At 54.2% G+C, this 18196-nt stretch overlaps 1 protein-coding gene across 20 annotated transcripts; it reads right to left on the bottom strand.

The window, feature by feature from the left end:
- Positions 1 to 301: 301 nt before the first annotated feature.
- LOC137209092 (annexin A8) lies at positions 302 to 17463 on the bottom strand. Of its 20 annotated transcripts, none has more exons than XM_067710269.1 (14): positions 17309 to 17456; positions 12778 to 13629; positions 11645 to 11725; positions 10203 to 10316; positions 8892 to 8977; positions 7811 to 7901; positions 6958 to 7037; positions 6457 to 6516; positions 5802 to 5895; positions 5450 to 5545; positions 3435 to 3493; positions 2135 to 2257; positions 1114 to 1206; positions 302 to 827 (listed from the first exon to the last, which is right to left on the bottom strand). In XM_067710269.1, exons 2-13 carry the CDS (start codon positions 13007 to 13009, stop codon positions 1147 to 1149), a joined length of 1176 nt encoding a protein of 391 aa, XP_067566370.1. In that variant the 5' UTR covers positions 13010 to 13629; positions 17309 to 17456; the 3' UTR covers positions 302 to 827; positions 1114 to 1146. The 20 variants fall into 20 exon arrangements, with proteins under 20 accessions (XP_067566370.1, XP_067566371.1, XP_067566372.1 ...); XM_067710270.1 differs by having other exon boundaries at positions 302 to 689; XM_067710271.1 differs by having other exon boundaries at positions 302 to 555.
- Between the last annotated feature and the right edge of the window lie 733 nt (positions 17464 to 18196).

Here is an 18196-nt window from a genome sequence, read left to right as displayed (position 1 = left end):
ATTCTCAGGTTTGCACTCTATAAAAGTTTCTAGTTTGCAAACTAGAAAATGTGTGGAGGAGTTGGCCCCAAACCGGGCTTTAAGAGGGACAGTTGAAGGGACTGGGGACATTTAGCTTTGACAGAAGAAGCCTTGGCAGAATATGTGGGCTGTCTTCAGAGATCAGAAATGTTGTTAGTGGGAAAGGATGAGCTTTGTAGCCCTAGATGGCCTAGTCTGGAGAGTGGACTCTATGGGGTAGAATTTGGCTAATCAAAGGGGTCCTACTTTGGTCACCTCTAAAAATCCAAAGACACTTACGTTCCAATGTACAAATCTTTATTGTTCTGAAAAGCACAACACAGGTATCTCAGCTTCTCCTGAAACCAGTTCCTATTGCCACTTGGTGAGGATCAGAGATTCTCCAGGCTTGCATCATGGGAGGAAGGAGCACTAATTTGGTCAAGGACTAGAGAAGCCCAAGCCTCTTAGAACACAGTGTCCTTGTGTCAGGCCATTAATTTTCAGCTTTCTCTGTTGGTAGGATGATGAGAGAATTTTTCTTCTACGTATAGCCTAGTATTTTAAAATGAAGCTGGTGAATGAATGTTGGTGATAGCCCACTTGGTCTGGATATATGTGTTCCTTTCTCAGCTGTCCACAAGCATGTGGTCAGAAACAAACAGGCTCTCACGGCCTTCTCTGGTTGCCTGAAAGAGAGGCATATCAGCTGAGACACTTATTAAAATTCCATATTGTCTGGTCTATTCTCTGCAGATCTCAGATTAGTAGATGGGAGTGGGCTGAGAGCCTAGGGGACTCTGTGATCAGTCAGGCTTGGGAAGCTCCTGGGTAGGGAGAAAGAAATCATCACGAGCCCCTGTCGACCCCTTCCTGCTGAGGTATTTGTCAGATCAGATATATGCTAAGGTTGGCAATGTGCTCACACCTGAAAATGACTTGGGAAGACAGTGGAAGTAGGAGCCCCAGGCTGATCCTTACTTCTGGGTCAGGGAAACTGGCTGGAAAGCACTGGAAGCTGGGAGATAGAGGACTGAAAGCTGTGCTGTGGTTCCCCCAACCCCCATCCCCACCCATGGCCAAGGTTGAGCAAGCAGGACCCAGTGGCTCCACCTTCTTGGCCTTTGCTCTTGTCCTTCTGAGCCTTCAGGGGTCACTGCCCACCAGGTTCAGCAGGGCATTCTTGTAGTCGCTGCTTGTGTCTTCCTGAGGACAGGAGGAACGTGAGAATTAGAAGGGGGGTTGGTTTGTGACATTGGCTTGACTTGGAGTCACCTCCATCAGGAGCAGCTGCTCTTATTACTAGGAGTTGTGCTTCTCTGGGGGAGACCTGGCACATCCCTCTACAGGTTCCTATGCCACAGGCCCCTCACTGTCACCCGTCTTCCTTTGTTTTCCATTTCAGGCTGTTTCTATTGCCACCCCCAATCCCCTACCACCTACCGCCCCATTCTGAAACATCTTAAAGCAGAAGTGTCTTTTTAGCATATTGTAAGCTATGTGTGTCTTGGAAAGTGTAGTGAACAACGGACACTTGTAGAGTAACTAGAGGCTTGACTTAATAGCCAATGAAGACTTAGGTATATATTTCTCATGACTTGACTTCTGTTATTGAAGCTGTCAAGGCCTCATTTGGTATTAATGGCTAGAAGAGCTATTTCTCTTGAAGTCATAGCAGTGTGATAATCACTGTGTTTTCTCAGCTCTAGAACGTTCACTAATTGGAATCAGGTTAGGCAGCCCACTGGAGCTCATATGATTTATGTCCTTACATTTTTACTGTCAGGACTACCTGTATCTGTATTTGAATGCTACGCCTCGACTCCTACTAAACTATTTACTCTCACTGACTCTTCAGATATCCTTCTGCAAGGATTCGGTGTGTCATTTTCAAAGGGGCAACCGTAACTCAAATGCAAAGCTAACTTTCTGGGTGAAACGTACAGGGGCCTCCACTAGCGACACCGACCTCCTTGCTGATCCCTGTACCTAGCACACAGCAATGAATGCAAGCGTGTGATACCCACTGAGGAGGGACGGACATGTGTGACTCGTGACATTGGTCACAGCACTCAGGTTCCCCAGTAAGGCCTCTGTTTAAAACTGCTGTTAGACATGGGAACTCATGGCTCACCACGATCATGCTGCTCAGGGTCTTGCCGTACATCTCCTTGAACCGACACTTGATGAGATTTAAGTCAATCTCACTCCTCGAAACGATGATTCTTATCAGGGTCCCATCGTGAGTTCCAGCTCCCTGGATAAGACACAGCAGTCAACCATCACTTCTTGCCTTCCTGGTCCATCTCTGTGATAATGGACAAATCTATGTTGGGTTCAGGGGGCTTTCGTAGGGGATGGAGGTACAGGAATGAGCCTCTGCTCTAGCAGTGAAGCACTGAGAGGGATGCGCTGAGGGATGGGCTAAGGGATCCCTTGATCTCTTCTCACTCACTGCTCGTTTGTCTCTTATTAGACGCCAAACGCCCCAGATGGCAGTGTGTGTTTGATTTGCTACATCAGATTCTAGACTGCTCCAGGAATAAGGCCTCTTCCTAGGGTAGCCACATCATGAAATCAGCTTCACTGGCCAATTCACGTGCAGGACCCTCCTACTCACTTTCATCCTTGATCACTCTCATGTCAGAGGGAGCCACGTGACCAAGCGAATCCCATGCCCTCTCTCATTTCCTGGCCAGATGTAGCCAGAGATCTTGGGGTTCTTGCTTCAGGTGATGTTAGCAACCATCAATCAGAGAAGGTGGGCTGACTTTAATCTCCAGGAATTATTTTCACTATCTATCTTCCATTGTGGTTCCAGATACCAGAGCCTCCCCTGATAGGAATGTCTTGAACATCTGAGTGGCCAGTGCCGCCTTTTGGACAACAGGCAACCCCAGATGGGCACCCTGGCACACGCAGGGTTGTTGAACTGCTGTGTGTGGCAATCTCCCTCTTAAACATGCCCGTTCAAAGGATGCCTTGACCTCCTGGCAATCCTGACCTGTGCTTTGTCAAGGAGGCCACGTGGGCAATGATGCATAAATAAAATCATGAATAAAAAAGACAATTGCACTGGCTTGGACTCAAATCAACACTTTGCCACCTACTAACTGTGTGACCTTGACCACAAGCCTTGGTTTCACGCCCTCTGGGAGGGCAGATTACTACATAAGTTTCACAGGATTGTGGTGAGAGTTCAGTACCATGAACACCTGTTGAATGCACCTACTCAAATTCAGCCTTCAGGAGCTGTGGCTTCCCTTCCCTAGCTTGGTTTGCCCTTTGAGAACTAAAACCATTCTGGTCCACAAGAGGCTGGGATGAGAGGAGACCCAAGTGTCGAAGACTTGGGTGGTGGCTCTGAGCTCCTTGGCTTTGCAGTTGTGCCGTGTAGGACTGAAGGTCAGGCACACAGAAGACAGAACAGTTACCTTCATGGCATAGTAGAGGCGCTCTGCAAAGTAGCTGTGGAGGTTCCGGGTGCATTTCACTGGCAAACAGGAAAGTTCTGTTAGCAACCAGAGGTTGTAGGCGACATCGTATACATGTTTATTTATTTATGTCTTGCTTTGGGTCTTAAGGGTTAGTGTTGTGCAAGTCTTGGCCTATTTATCTGTGCTCTGCCTAGTCCTAAAATGAGAGGCTTTGTGTCAGGAGGGGTGGGGCAGGGAAGGAAGCCCAGGGCACTGGGCACAGGTGCAAAGGCCGAGAGTAGGCAGACAAAAGGGTGAGGTGTGAAACGCACTGGGACCCAAAGGGCTGGTCTGGCTCATCAGAGCACAGCTCCACCAAGGGAGTCCCTGGGCTCTTACATTCCAGACACAGCTTCACCAAGAACCTAGCCACACAGCTCCACGGAGGAGCCACCGTTGTGGTGACCACTGGCCTCTGAGTGCCTGCTTTACATGTCACCTCTCAGAGGGCCCCTGCAGATTGAATTCTCCTGTGACAGATGGGTTTTGGACCCAGAGCGAGAAAGCACCCAGGACATCTGGCCCTATCCTCGCTTTCAGGGATGCTGTTTCAGAGACTTGGTGTCTGGGTGGGGAGGTTGGTGTTTTAATCCAAGGTGGCAGAAAGAGCGAGGGTTTTGAGGGAGGTAGGCATGAGTTTGAACCCTGCTTGATGGTACCAGGTGCCTAGTGACTTGATCTCCCTGCCTTGCACCATCCTCACGTGTAAAGTGAGTGATGAGTCTTCAAGGATAAACAAACAGGAAGTGCCCAGCACACCAGGGCCCGGCATAGCCTTGCTTTTCCCTGCCTGTAGATTTTATTCAGGAGTTGTTTAAATCGGATCCAGGGGCTGCCTTTGGAAGCTGAGACTGGAGCAGGAGGCACGCTTAGATGCTCCGACATAGATTGGATTTATCACAGCAGTCAAAGGCAGCTGGGAGAGTCAGATGCCCCAGTTTACCCCCGTGGACCAGGACATACTGTGCAGCTCGCTTGGTTGCTCGGCACACAATGGGCACAGCCTGGTGTGGAGGTGACCTTGGCTCCATCATGGGAGGGAGGAGGGAAGTCCCTCTGCCCTGGGCCTCAGTTCTTCACTCTGCAATGACTCCGCTCCCTGTCAACTTTGGCTCTGGACCCCAGGATGTGCTCTGCAACCTGTCCTCCTACATGAATCTGACCTCATGCTTCGTGGAAGGTTCTCAGTGTTCCCCTAGTGTCAGACCACCGATCACTCAGTTTGGATTCCAACTACACATCATCATTTCTTCAATCAGCAACTGCGGCAGGGACCAAACCCCTGGCTAAAGTCCAGCTGGGTGACTTCAGGGCTTCAGTCAGAGCCGGAATGTTCCTTGTGCGGCTGCTGTGGGTGAGCACAGGCCCTGGGCCCCGCACAATCCTGCACGTGTGCACACACACACACGCACAACTCTCGCACACACACTCATGTGCACACTCTCTCGCGCACACACATGTGCACACACACGCGTGCACACACTCGCACACACTCACACTCACACACTCACACAGTTAGACGTGCACATGCATGCACACTCACGCACGCACACACTCACACACACCCACTCGCGCCCGCACACACGCATACAGTCTCACTCGCACACATATGCAAGCACACACACTCATGCAACACGTGCACACACTCACATGCACACACTCACACGCACACACTCACGCACACGCACATACATGATGACACACTCATACGGCACTGGGCACTGTGTGGGCAGCACAGAGAACAATCTCTGGCACACTGAGGACACGAGGGCTTCCCCTAGTAGCGCCAGTGTTCTGGGTGAAGGGTACATGCTGAGAGTGGCGGCTGGTGTGGAGGTTGGCTTTGAAGGTGAACATAGGGACCCAGCACTTGCTGTTGCACCCTGGGCCCTTCGCCCTTTGGTGCTGCCCCACTTCTGAGCCCCAGGGCCAGCGGACACACGTAAGCCCAAGCGCGGAGCTCCGTCTCTCACCCACTGTGAGCATGGCCTCCTCCAGTGAGCCGTGGGTCTCACTCTTGATGCTGTCCTCAATGCTCTTGCTGGCCATTTTCTCATAGTCCTCAAACACTGTGAAGAGACGCCTTCTCTCAGGGGACACGCACATCTCAGCGCGACGCCCCCCCGCATCTCAAATAGGAGACTGCACGTCAGTGCACCACCCCTGACCTCCACTTGGCTGCTGGGGAAAGGGTCCAGGGCTCCTTGGCTCTTTCCCCAGCTCCATGATTTGACAAGGCCACGCACTGGGTATTCAGTGTGAAGGGAGAGGACCTAGAGCCAGGGTGCCTCCCTGTCCCCCAGGACCTCCCTACCTCCCCGGTACCTCTCATCAGGTGTGTGGCACTGCGCGTGCACAGGATGGTGATGAATTTCATCTCATCAGTCCCACAAATCTTCTCACCCGCTGCGTAGAGATCCTGGCATTGGGACACCCACGACAACCAGTGAAGGCGAGCAAGGGGGGTGAAGAACAGCCCCCCATCCACCCTGCCAGGTTGGCATTCTCCTCTGCTCGATCATCTTTTTGACTGGGAGCCTGCTATCCCCATGGTTAAATTCTCTTCTCGATACCGGGCTGCTCTAGGAAGTGTCCCGCCTCCCCTCTGGGGCTTTGCTCTGCCTCTGGGCGCCTTCAAGAGCTCTGCCAGCAGGCAGACCTATAGAGAGCTCAATGCACACAGCTGGGCCTCAGAGGCCCAGCATCCCTGGGTTCATAGGCTGTTCCTGCCCGGGCAGAGCTTCAGTGAACCCCACCCAAATCAATCTCCTTCCTCCCCTCCACCCTCACTTCCCTTTGCAGACACCAGAGGGTAAAGGCCTGCAGCGAGCTGAGCCAGGGCCCAGCCTAGCATCAGAGAAAACCCCCGTGGGCAGAGGGGCTGGGTGAGGCTTTTAGGCTTCAGCACCCCGGAGTCTAGATGGCAGAGGGTGGGGTTCAGGGTGGCCTGCAGGGCAGAGCTGCTGAGGGGTAGCCTTACCTGTGCATCTTGCAGGGCCAGTCCTGGGTCCACGAAGCCACACAAGTCATCTCTGCTGCCCTAGGAACAGAAGAGGCGACTCTGTAAGGCAGGCTGGCTGAGCAGAGCAGCCGGGACAGAGGGGACAGCCAGGTAGGAAGGCAGGCAGTTATTCTCTCCAGGCCTTGGCCTCTCATCCGTAAAGGGAGAGTCATAAGGAATGTCCCGTAAGGAGCTGCGGGACACAGTGAGCAAAAGTGAGCCGCGTGCCTGCCATGGGGCCTGGTAGGAGGGACCTGCTCAGTGACGGGCCCTCTCCTACTTTCTGGAGAGGTGCCGGGGCTCTGCCATGAGGACACTCCGAGCCCGCTGGGATGTACCCAGTGAGCCCAGGCCCCAGTGGCTGTACCACACCCTTGCCCCCCACCCCACCCCAGCAGCTTTGCCCAAGAGCCACTCTCTGAGGGGGGATCGGTGGGGATCCCCCAGACAAGGGGCTCCCAGGAGCCTGGGCTGTGATACCTGCAGGAGGCACACCAGGATCCTCTCCAGGTAGCCGCTGGTGTCTGCTTGGATGTCTTCCTCCAGGCTGGACCAATAGTCTGCAGGGGATCAGGACCATGAGGCTCAGACCTGCTTCCCTCCTCCTCGCCCCATTTCTCACCCTTTTCCTGACTAAAGCCTTCCAGGAGAGATGAGTCCTTGGCACAGGGAGAGTTTGCTCTGTCCAGGTGTCTGAGTGGCAGAGGCTCCCTGCTGGTGGTTGTTCAGACCTAGGAAGCAACATGGGTTGCCAGCCAAGCTCAAAGCACAAAGATGGGCCAGGCCAGAGAGCCAGGGGCTGCTGATTGAGCCTTATTTCATCACGTGGTTCGGCAAATCCAGGAACTTCCGGTGGACTCCCCACCAGGCAGACATTGTGGAGGATGGGCTTTGCCTCGCAGCCCACGAGAGCTGGCTAGGGCTCCACACCCGCCACTGCAACGGGGCCCTGCATGGTCCCCAGGGTCAGCCTGTGCCTGGCCAGGAAGGTGTCAGCCCCGCCCACAGCTGACACAGCCAGCGGCCCGCAGTGCTGCCACACTGTCAAGTGACAGAGAACTTAATGGGTGCATGCCCTCCCCCGCAGCAGCCCATGCGCTTAGGGAGCTCAGAGACGGATCCCGACTCATATCCAATCTCACTGTCAGGCACGGGATTTGGCACACAGAAGGTGCTCAGCGTCTGTGTGTGGAAAAGCCCAGAAAGAATCCTTTCCAATGTGGCCCAGTACACGGCTTGTCTCTTATTTGCCGCTAGGCTGCCAAAGCTCATGGTCATTCCCAAGCTAGCCTTTAACTCAGGGCCACATCCTCCCTCTTAGCAGGCCCCTTACCCTCCTCATATGCCTTCATTATCTCCTGCAGCTCGTTCTTGGTCCGAGAAGCCAGGATTTCGATGATGACGCCCTCTCTGGTTCCTAAGCCCTGTGGATAAAAACCTCTGCCTGCTGGAGAGCTCTGTCCACACCCTCCTGCTCTGTCCGCACTCTCTTTTGTCAAGAGGCAAAAGGAAGAGTCCTAGGACGAACCAGTTAGCGCTCTGCTGGGGGGCCTCTGCTGGAGGATGTTACTGGGGGAGGTCACGTGCATTTGTCTCCAGTGGTGGATACTTGTGGGCAAGTGATGTGATGGGAGAGCTGTGTCTCAGCTCAGCCCTCTATAGCTGGGTGGTCCCAAACAGGTCACTCCACCTCCCTGAGCCTGAGGGTCCTCATCAGGACACAGGGATAATAAGCCACCCCACCCGAAGGTGGAGATAACAGATGTAAAATGCCTGGCGTGTCCACACAGTAAGCGCCCTTTCAGTTTCTCTTTTTTTTCCTGCACTGTGCAGCATGTGGGATCTTAGTTCCCCAACCAGGGATCAAACCCATGCCCCCTGAATTGGGAGCATGGAGTCTTAACCACTGGACCACCAAGGAAGTCCCTTTTCAATTTTTTCTTTTTTTTTTTTGGAGTAAGTACCCTTTCTTTCTTTCTTTTTTAAATTAAATTAAATTAAATTAATTTTTTTTATACAGCAGGTTGGTATTAGTTATAAGTGCCCTTTTTTTTTTTTTTTTTTTTTTTTTTTTGTGGTATGCGGGCCTCTCACTGTTGTGGCCTCTCCCGTTGCAGAGCACAGGCTCCGGACGCGCAGGCTCAGCGGCCATGGCTCACGGGCCCAGCCGCTCCGCGGCATGTGGGATCTTCCCGGACCGGGGCACGAACCCGTGTCCCCTGCATCGGCAGGCGGACTCTCAGCCACTGCGCCACCAGGGAAGCCCTATAAGTGCCCTCAATGGAGATGATTATTATTACTTGGTCCTGACTCCTTCTTAATCATCTTCGAATGCAAAAGGAGCAGTGGGAAGTAATGGGAAATTGGGGGACCAGGCACGAGACAGCAGAGGCTGGCTCCTAATTCCTGCACACCTGGTCTAGCAATGTCCTAAGAAGGACGAATTTTGGCTCCATCAAGGCAAGATGATGGCGGAGGCCAGTCTGTGTTTGGTGGCAGTCTGAGTGATAGGGACAGAGTAAAGGGACAAAGAAGGTGATTAAATAGTTAATCCCACTAGGGCATTGTCAGTAGAGAAAAAAAGTATGGGAAACCCCTGTAAGTTAATGATCACTCAAGAAACCAGGTTTGCTTAGCCACAAAACCAAGCAGGCTTGCTTAGCAACAAAACCGTGCAACAGAAGCTTGGCCCCCAAACAATAAAACAATGGTGGAACGAGACCCACATCCTGCCCAGTGAACTCAGTAAGTTAATGATTCCTAGAACATGCTCCTCTGTGCACACTAAAAACAAAAATATAAGGAAAAGGTGACATTATACTGAAACCTGAGATGATTTACCATATTTTAGTATACGTCACGTCCTTTTTGCTCATTTCCATTGCACCACGACAGTCCCGGTTTGACCATGAAACAAGAAACAAGGGACAAGAAAACTCCCCTGCCCGACATGGAGGAGGGAACTGATGATAGAAGCGTGAAGTCTACTCAAGAACGAGGAAGAAGGTGGTCTTCTCCCCCTCCCCACTCTTCCTTTCAGTAGGGCTTCCCTGGTGGCGCAGTGGGTTAAGAGTCTGCCTGCCAGTGCAGGGGACGTGGGTTCGAGCCCTGGTCCGGGAAGATCCCACACGCTGTGGAGCAACTAAGCCCGTGAGCCACACCTACTGAGCCTGCGTGCCACAACTAATGAAGCCCACGTGCCTGGAGCCCGTGCTCCGCAGCAAGAGAAGCCACCGCAATGAGAAGCCCGTGCACCACAACGAAGAGTAGCCCCCGCTCGCCACAACTAGAGAAAGCCCATGTGCAGCAACGAAGACCCAATGCAGCCAAAAATAAATAAAAACGAAAAACCAAAACACAAACAAAAAACAAACAAAAAAACCTGTAGCCCACTAAGTTCTTGGGGTGGCACCCTCTTGCCCACCTACTTGTAAGCCCCACAAGCGTCCTATTCTAATAAATCACTTCTTATCTATCACTTTGCCACTCACTGAATTCTTTCCGTGCTGAGATGGAAGAACCTACGCTCTACCAAGTCCCGAAACATGTTGTATGATTTCACGAGCAGCAGGCTGCAAGCTCGCTGGGCTCGTTCCAAACAGTGGCTCAAGCGGGGAGCTCAGAGCTCCCTGTGCCAGGCTTTCTGGGGAAGGCAGTCCCGGGCATCGTTCCCCCACCCAGTCCTTGTAAGTGTTCCTGCCCCCCCCCCCCACTTGCTTGGTTACCTTCATGGCGTCGTACAGCTCCTTGGCTTCGTATCTGTATGGAGGGTACATGAGGGCTATGATGAGCCTCTCGAACTCGGCGCTCAGCTCCGACTTCAGCGTCTCGATGAGATCCTAAGGCAGGAGCAGGGAAGGGTGGTGCTCTGTGCGCTGTGTCCCCTGGAGTGCAGGCAGCGGGTGCTGGCTGGGCCCAGGGGCTCTGGCTGGATTTCCACGTGGGCTCTGCCACACGCTGGTGCTGGCTGGGGCTTCTTGGGCCAGGAACTCAGCCTCTCTAAGCATCCTTACCCTCTTCTGTGAAATAGAGACCTTGGTGCTCCTGCTTCATACCATTGCTTAGGCGATTGGTGGAGAGATGTCGAAATCCCTCTCAGCGCAGCGCCGGGCACACCATGAGCCCGAAGTACAAGTCTGTCATTAAGCTCATCAAGTCCCTGTCACTTAGCCCATAGACACTCAATGAATGAGTGAAATGAATTAAGGAATCTAGCTCACGTGTGTCTCCTTCTAAGGGCACTTATATTCGCAAGAAACCACAAGGCCACACCCAGCTGATCTCCCCTCACAGCACAGCGAAGGACCAAGGGCCTTGTCAGACCTGGATTTAAATCCCAACCTTGCTGCTTATAGGCTCTGGCATCCTGGGCAACATCCTCCACCTCTCAGAACATGAGTTTCTTCTGACGTCGAATGCAGAGAATAACGCATCGTTGTGAAGGTTAAGAGAGAGAAATTAGTTTTTAGGAGAGCACATTGGGTTCTCCCATGGAGTGTTTGGGCTTCATCATTCATCTTCCTGGGTCAAGTGTCCACATTACCGGTGTGTGCTAATGGAGGCTTCTGGCCACCACGGCTCTGTGTGCATTTATTCCCGTGTTTAGCTAGGATGCCGATGCCTCGCTCTGTCCTGGCGGCGGGAGGAGGGACAAAGGGTCCAGGCGGCGTGCTCCCTGCCCTTGGATTTCGCCTGTGGCAGGAGGGAAGGGGCACGGGAAGAGCAGCTCCAACACGAGGAGACAGTCCTGCGGCACAGCACAGAGCAGAGCCCGGCCTGCATCTCTGGCGTGTGGGAAAGAGAAGGGCCTTCCAGTCTTGGGGAATAGGACAAGGAAAGCATAGAGGCAGGGAAACAGCTCAGGGATGGGGCCGTGGAGCAATTGTAAAGGAGCAAGTGAGAGAGAAGGTGGGAAAGGAGGTTGGGGCCAGACATCAGAAGGCGGGACCAAGCAGGGCTGTGGGGAGCCATCAGTAAGTTTTCAGAGTTAAATCTGATTTTCAGAGAAACAATGCATCATGTTTTTAGCGTATGTCCCAAATGCCCCATGTTGCCAGTGGGCTGGGCTCTAGACCAGCTGGACCTCATCCAGCAAGGCCCTGCCTGCAAGGCTGTCTCTGGCAGCAGTGGTCCCTACTGCCCCCCGACCACAAGTGCCCCCCTTTACCTTGCCAAACTGAGCCATGAAGGACTTGGCGATCTGCTGCCTCTGTGCGTTGCTTCTCTGTGTGAGCACATCGATGATGGCCTGCTCGTTGGTCCCTGCAGGGGGCACAGTATGAGCACCCTCATTGCCCCTGGGGGACTGATGAGGGCTGGGGAGGAGGGAAGGCAGCTGCTTGGTGGCCAACCAGTGGGGACGCACCACCTGGAAACTCCCAAACCTGATGATTTTCGTGGTGTAGACAAGACAGAAAATCCATCTGTCCCCCCCGTCCACACAAGGTTGGGGTGCAGCCAGGCCCAGCCTCACAGCGATAGAATCTGAGGCCCCTCTGGTTATCTGATCTGCTCTGGACATCAGCTGGAAACTCCGGAGCTCAGGCAGTGGGACCTCCTGCCCTGACCTCCCTTGTGCTGGTGGCCATGGGGGAGGATGGGGACAGAGGGTCCAGAAAACTGGATCTGAGTCCTGGCCCAGCAGCTGGGTGAGTAGAAGCCTCACCTCCCCAAGCGTCCACATTTTTCTTTGGGAAGTGGAGATAATAATAAAGATTCCACAGGGAGCAGAAGACGGAACATGATTTCTCAGCTTGTCTGGGAACGGCAGTTTTTGTTAATGCCCCAATTCACCAGTCAGAGCCGGTTAGAGGGTAAATCCTGCCTGCGTGACAGCACGAGGGCTGTCTGGGCCGGGTTATCCAAACCCCAGCGGGCCTCCGGCCAGCCCTTTCCTGCTCACAGGAAAGCAGGCGCTGGAGACAGGACGGTCAGCTCTGCACAGCTCCCAACATAGTCCCATCCGAAATTCAGTGACACGCAGGGTTCAGAGCTCTCGGGGCCGTTTTATGAGGGAGAAAGCGCAGACTGAATGGGGGGAGGTCTCTTGCACAAGGACTCGCAGGAACACACAGCAGATGGCCTCCCCCTCCCCACCCCCATTACTCACAACTGCCCTCCCCCCTCTCCAGTCTTGGGAGTCTGTGTAGACCTGTTCTGGAGAAGGTGGGCCCTGTGTGATTCTCTGGGTGCCAGAGGATTATGGGGAGACGCTCATTCCCAGGGCTGTGAGCAGAGGGGTCTTGAGCAGAGTGGGCAGAGCCCCAGAGAGTCACGGGCTTCTGGGTCAAGGCCACTCACCGATCCCCTTCATAGCTTTGTAGAGGGTCTCTGCGTCGGGGTCTGGGTTGAAGTGGCGACTGCTCTTCACCGAGACACCCTTCTGTTCAATCTGCAAGAGAAGCCACGCCTGCTCAAAGCAGGAATGTGGGGAAGGCAGCGTCCCTTGCAGCCAGCCCAGCAGGGTGAGCACCAGCTCGACCCCTGCAGACCAGCGGCTGAGCCTCCATCCGTCCTGGCCCTGCCCATCCATCCAGGGTGAGGGGAGGCCCAGGAGAGGCCGCAGCTTCTGGACATGCTAGTTTCCATCAGGTCGTGCTGAGGAAGGGGCACCTTTGTCCACTTTGCACTAGGTTGCCATATGGTCCTCTCAGGTCAGGGCTGCAGAAGACCCACGTGCCTATTAGCCCCTCGGCCAAGGGGAGGCCTGTCCTGCCAGCTCGGCCCTCAGGCTGGAAGGAGGGGCCTCCTGAGGAGGACTGGGTCGGCGCCACCCGGCCACCCTAAGAGGTGTAATCCCAGCTCTCAGCCCCAGTGCCAGCCCTGGGGAGCTGGGGCTGGAAGGCTCAGACGGTGTAGGGAAAGACCTCAAAGGTGGATGGCACTGTGGCCACTGCCAGAGCCTCTGTGCTGACTGTGGGGCAGCAAGAAGAGGCTCTAGAGACTGGACTCCAGCCTTCGGTGTTGGGAGCCTCATCTGTCTCCTGAGACTCCCACGGCCAGCTTCCCCGTGGGGACCACACCCCCACCCGCTCCTACACACCCAGCAGCCCCGTGCCACGTCTCCTCTGTAGCTCTGGGTCCTTAGATCCTCAGTTGGACATTTGTTTTCTCCTTACTTGCACTTCCTGGGTTTTTGTGACGATCAATGGACTTTAAGGAAAAAAATAAAAACAACCAAAAAATTTGGAGAGATAGAGTTGGGGTAGGGGGCCTGGCCTGAGAAAAGATCAGCAGGGGTTTGGGGGGCCGCTGAAGAGGGAGAATCCTTCAGAGTCCAGTGATGGTTTTATTGCGGTGACAGGGCACAACAATGGAATCTCCTAGGAGATCAGTGAGGCCAGATGACCCAGGGGCTATTCACTCAGAGGCGTTAGCTGTGTAGGGAAGTGTACCCCCAGAGACAGTGGCCTGACTGGTTCCCCTTGGGGCTCTGTGGGACTGCCTTGTCTCCTGTGCAGAATGGCTGCAGAACGGCCCCTTGTTTTAACAGGCTGGCGCCAGCCAGAGCCACAAAACCTCTCCCATCCCCGCCCCATCCTGGGGCGTGGGCTCTGAATCAGGCTGCATCTCTCCCAGGCAGTGCCATCTGAGGGCAGGCAGCAGGAAGGGACAACCCTGCTCAAAGCTACAAGGACCGCGATCAAGCAAGGAAAGGCTTAGTGGAGCTGAACACGCTGCCTCCCTACTCCTTCTATCCACCCCTCATCCACTCATCTACTCTTCCACCTACCCACCTACCAATCCACTCATCCATGCATCCATCCAGCCATCCAGTCAGCCAGCCAGCCATCCACCTATCCAATCACCACATCCATCATTTTTTCCTCCCTTTCTTCCTTCCTTCCTGGCCCTGGTCAGATCCTGAAAATACAGAGCAGCTTCCCATCCATGGTATATCTGTAAGGATATTTCTTTTGAGTAAAAAGTCTTTCCATATCCTTTGCTTGAATTTCAAATATCTGGTGACAGATTTCCCTACTTTATTTCTTAGCACCATGTTTCACAGAAGAAATGACGAGAAGTAATCCCCTGTGCAAACTTCATCCGGAGAGCCTTTGTGGTCCCAGATGCTGCCAGCTGCATGCACGCATCTATTGCATCCCTTTTTTGTGGAGTCATGGGCAGCTGTGACTACTGTGAGTGATTTGAGCACCTCCTACGCGCCAGGCCTTGTGTGTCAGAGGCGTTAGGTGCTTTAGATGCAATGCTCTTCTTGCTGTCTCGGCCAGTCACACTAGGGAGCTACGAATGCCCCATTTTACAGCCTGGGCTTCGAGCGCCTGGTTACACAAGGTGCGCAAGGTTACGCACCTAGTAAATGGTGGTGCAGGATTTAACCCACAGCCTGACTCAGAAACTAAGCTCTGTCTGCCGCCCCCGTGCTCTCAATGACTCAACCTTTCCCAGACATGGAGTTTTCCCGGTACCCTTCGCTGAAGGAAACCTTGCCCACAGGAATGCAGGTCGTTTGTGAGCATGGGGTCATGTCAGATCTCAGTGCTAAGCTCTGGAGGCTACTCAGGAGGGGCTCTCCCCCATCCCTTACCCCAGACTGGCACTCAGGGGGCTGTGCAGCAGTGACTGACCAGGCCACGTGTGCCAGTCACCATGGAGTGGCCTACTCAGCGGGTCTGGGGTTGGGCTCCAGTGGCAATGTTTGTAACTAACGCCCTGGGGGTTGTGATTTCATTGCATTGGGGAGCCCCAGCCTTACCTCCCACGCTAAGGTGTTAGGGGGAAAAAAGACAAATCAGACCCCTCCCTGGTGGGTGGTTCTATCTACCCACTCCCCACCCCATGCTGGAGGAGGGGTCTGCCTAGGCCCTTGCCGGGTCTTGCACAGGGCAGGCTAGTCCACACAGGAACATTTTCACTGAAAAGGTGACTCAGCCTGGCTTGTGACTCTGTTACGTGTCTGTGAAGGTCTCAGGGGAGCTGCCACACCTTTACCTTCCCCCAGCACAGGGCTGCCCCGGAGAACTTGGGAGGCAGAACTTCATCTCCACAAGAGAGGCACAGACGGGCCCCCCTCAAGCTGATCTTTCACGCCCCTTGGCTGCCCTTGGCTTGTGGGTGGCCGAACCCCATAGAGTTTGAGCTCTGGCGTCAGGTTGCTCAGAGTCTAACCCAGACTCCAACACTTCGTAGTGTGGCAACCTTGGGCACCGTCTTAGTCTCCTTGTGGCTCCGTTTCTTCATCTGTGGGTAAGGATATTGGCATCTATATTGTACTGCAGAGGTGTACAGGCTCAAGTGAGATATCGACAGAGGAAGGTCCAGGGCACAGTAGGTGCTCAAGAAATGTCACTGTTATCCTGCCAGGTTGTCATCCAGCCTCCCTGCAAGGAGGCTTCTGCCTGCCTGTCTGGGTGGGCCCCAAGGATGGGCCTTTGCCCCGGCCCACTGGGAGCAAGGCCCAAAGTCAGGCCACCTTGGGCAGCAGCTGACTTTGGAAAGTGCCCAGCACTGGACTCTCTCTGCCATGTCTGCCTCCTCAAAGCCTCATTCCCCATCAGCCAGGATGAAGCTGGAGGCCTCCCTGGCCCTTGCCCTCTCCTGGCTGTTTCGCTGGGGCCAGATGGCTGCCACACCTTGCCCCTGCTCTCCTCTCTGTCCCACCTGTCCAGGCCCAGCATGTCTGAATCTGGGTTGTGATGTTTGTGACAAAGAGATTTCCTGAATTAGGATAAGCCCGGGTCACCCACTAAGACTCACAGAGAGCCTGGGGGCAGGGACAGAGAGAGACCCCAGTTCACACTAGACCCCCACCTGCTAGCTGTGGGACTGTGCAAGTTACTAGATATGGCTGAGGCTTGGTTACCTCATCTGTGAAGTGGAAATAGCAGCCCTGATATCCCAGGGCTGCCTGGGGATGAAATGAAGGGAGGTGTGCGGAGCACACAGCGCTGTCTGCCCAGGAGACATCACCTGCTCCTCATCTTCGTCCCCCTTTTGTGTTTTCAACTCCTTAGCATGAGACAGCGTCAGACTCAAACCCAGATGAAACACTCTTGAGAATCTGTTCATTCACTGGACATGGGAGACTTGGGGGCAGGATGTGCTGTCCCCTTAACTCAGCCATCTGTCACTCTGTAAATTTCACTCATGGATTTCAAATGTGGAAGGCCCCTGTGGCCCAGGTCGTCCTCCCATCCCCTGAGGAGAAGACGTTGATGAGTCCTCTAACATCAGCCTATTCAATCAGGTGACTCTCCAGCTCAAGGTCCTTCAATGGCTCCGCACTGCTCTCAAGGTGGAGCCCAGGCTCCTTAGCCTGCCACGCACAGCTCTGCAGCACCCGGCCCTGCCTGCTTCTTTAGGTGCGTTTCCCCCGACCCTCTACCCTCCCATCCAGGACCCTCAGGCTTACTTCTCTTTAAAGCCAAGCTTCCCAGTCTTCTGAACCTTTACACATACTGTTCCCTCTTTAAGGAAACATCTGCCTGATTCTCCCTAAACACACGCATGTGCATACACCGCACACACACACACACACACACACACACGCACGCACATGCACACACATGGACATATGACTCAACAATGACTGCCCCTTGTTTCCAGCAGCCTGACCCTTCCCTTTGGGCTCCCCCAGCTCCTCAGCTTCCCCAGGTGCATTTCAAGGTTTCTTTATCTGCCCATCTCCCCTGTCCCCATCCTGGCCACCATGAATGCCTCTGGGACCGGGGCAGTATCTCCTTGTCTTCCTCCCCAGGGGGCAGCCCAGTCCTGTGCCTGCCCTGGCAGGAAACAGAGGGTTGCCCGAGCTGACCTCTCTCTAGGCCAACACCACGAGGGAACCCTCCACCTCCGCTCGCTCTGCACTTACCCAGGCTTTCCACCAGGCCATCTGGTTTACCTCAGCGTGCCTTTCGTCAGGGAGATGAAGATGTACCGGTCAGGCCTCCCTCCACTCTGAGACTCTGCACACTTGGCCCTGCCGCACTCAGAAGAGCAGGCGGCTTGGGGGTGGGTGTGGTGGCACCAGCATGCAGGCCCCAGGCCCCACCCCGTACCACACCTGCACACACCCCGCGCTGCCCCCGGGCTCTGGGCTCCTCCTGTGGCTCTCAGGCCCCACCCTGGCACCGGCCCAAATGCCCTGTGGAAACACACCGCTCGCCGCCAAATGTCTGAGCTGTGGCTGTTACACAGACTGGGAATGCTGAGCTCCAACCTGTGAAAACCCCACTTAGCAAACACGGGTCTTCATTCGGTCTTTGCTAGACCTGATCTATAAAAAGGAGTCTGTTTATTGCACGGCTTCTCCCCAGTGAACAATGTAATGGGGAGCTCCGCAAAGGACATAAAATAATAGCAGCCTCCGCTGGTTGGGGCGTCTCTATGCCTAGATCCCTCTTTAATCACTCTGTGCACTCTATCCTCTTTAATCTTTGCCACAAAAGTTAAATGGAAACTCCAAGGTTTAGATAATTGGCATAAGTCACACTTCTGGTGGGAAAAAGCCACGTGATCCACCAGGCCTCCTGGACTTGCCCGCTCTGCCACGGGCCCTGCAGGACACGCTGGCTGCCAAGGGAGACAGGAACCTTTTGGAAAGAGGTTAATTCTTTCCTTTCTGGAGTTTGCCCTCCTTGGGGCTTCTGCCTAGAACATTCCTTAGCACCACTCTCCCCATGCCACCCCTTAACCTGCCCTTCAGGGGTTAACCTGCCCTTGTCTCAGCGACTACCCGGTAACCCCTCCATCCTGGGGT

This window comes from Pseudorca crassidens, chromosome 16 (genome assembly GCF_039906515.1).
Source record: "Pseudorca crassidens isolate mPseCra1 chromosome 16, mPseCra1.hap1, whole genome shotgun sequence".
NCBI classification, from domain to species: Eukaryota; Metazoa; Chordata; class Mammalia; order Artiodactyla; family Delphinidae; genus Pseudorca; species Pseudorca crassidens.
This window is presented reverse-complemented; position numbering and strand designations above follow the sequence as displayed.

Coding starts and splice junctions, on each gene's coding strand:
- LOC137209092 (XM_067710269.1), bottom strand. CDS start 13,009: ATGGATGGGCAGGGCCAGGACGGATGGAGGCTCAGCCGCTGGTCTGCA. Junction 5,896..6,456: donor TGGCCCTGCAAGATGCACAG/GTAAGGCTACCC, acceptor TCCCAATGCCAG/GATCTCTACGCAGCGGGTGA. Junction 1,207..2,134: donor CCCTGAGCAGCATGATCGTG/GTGAGCCATGAG, acceptor TCCTGTCCTCAG/GAAGACACAAGCAGCGACTA.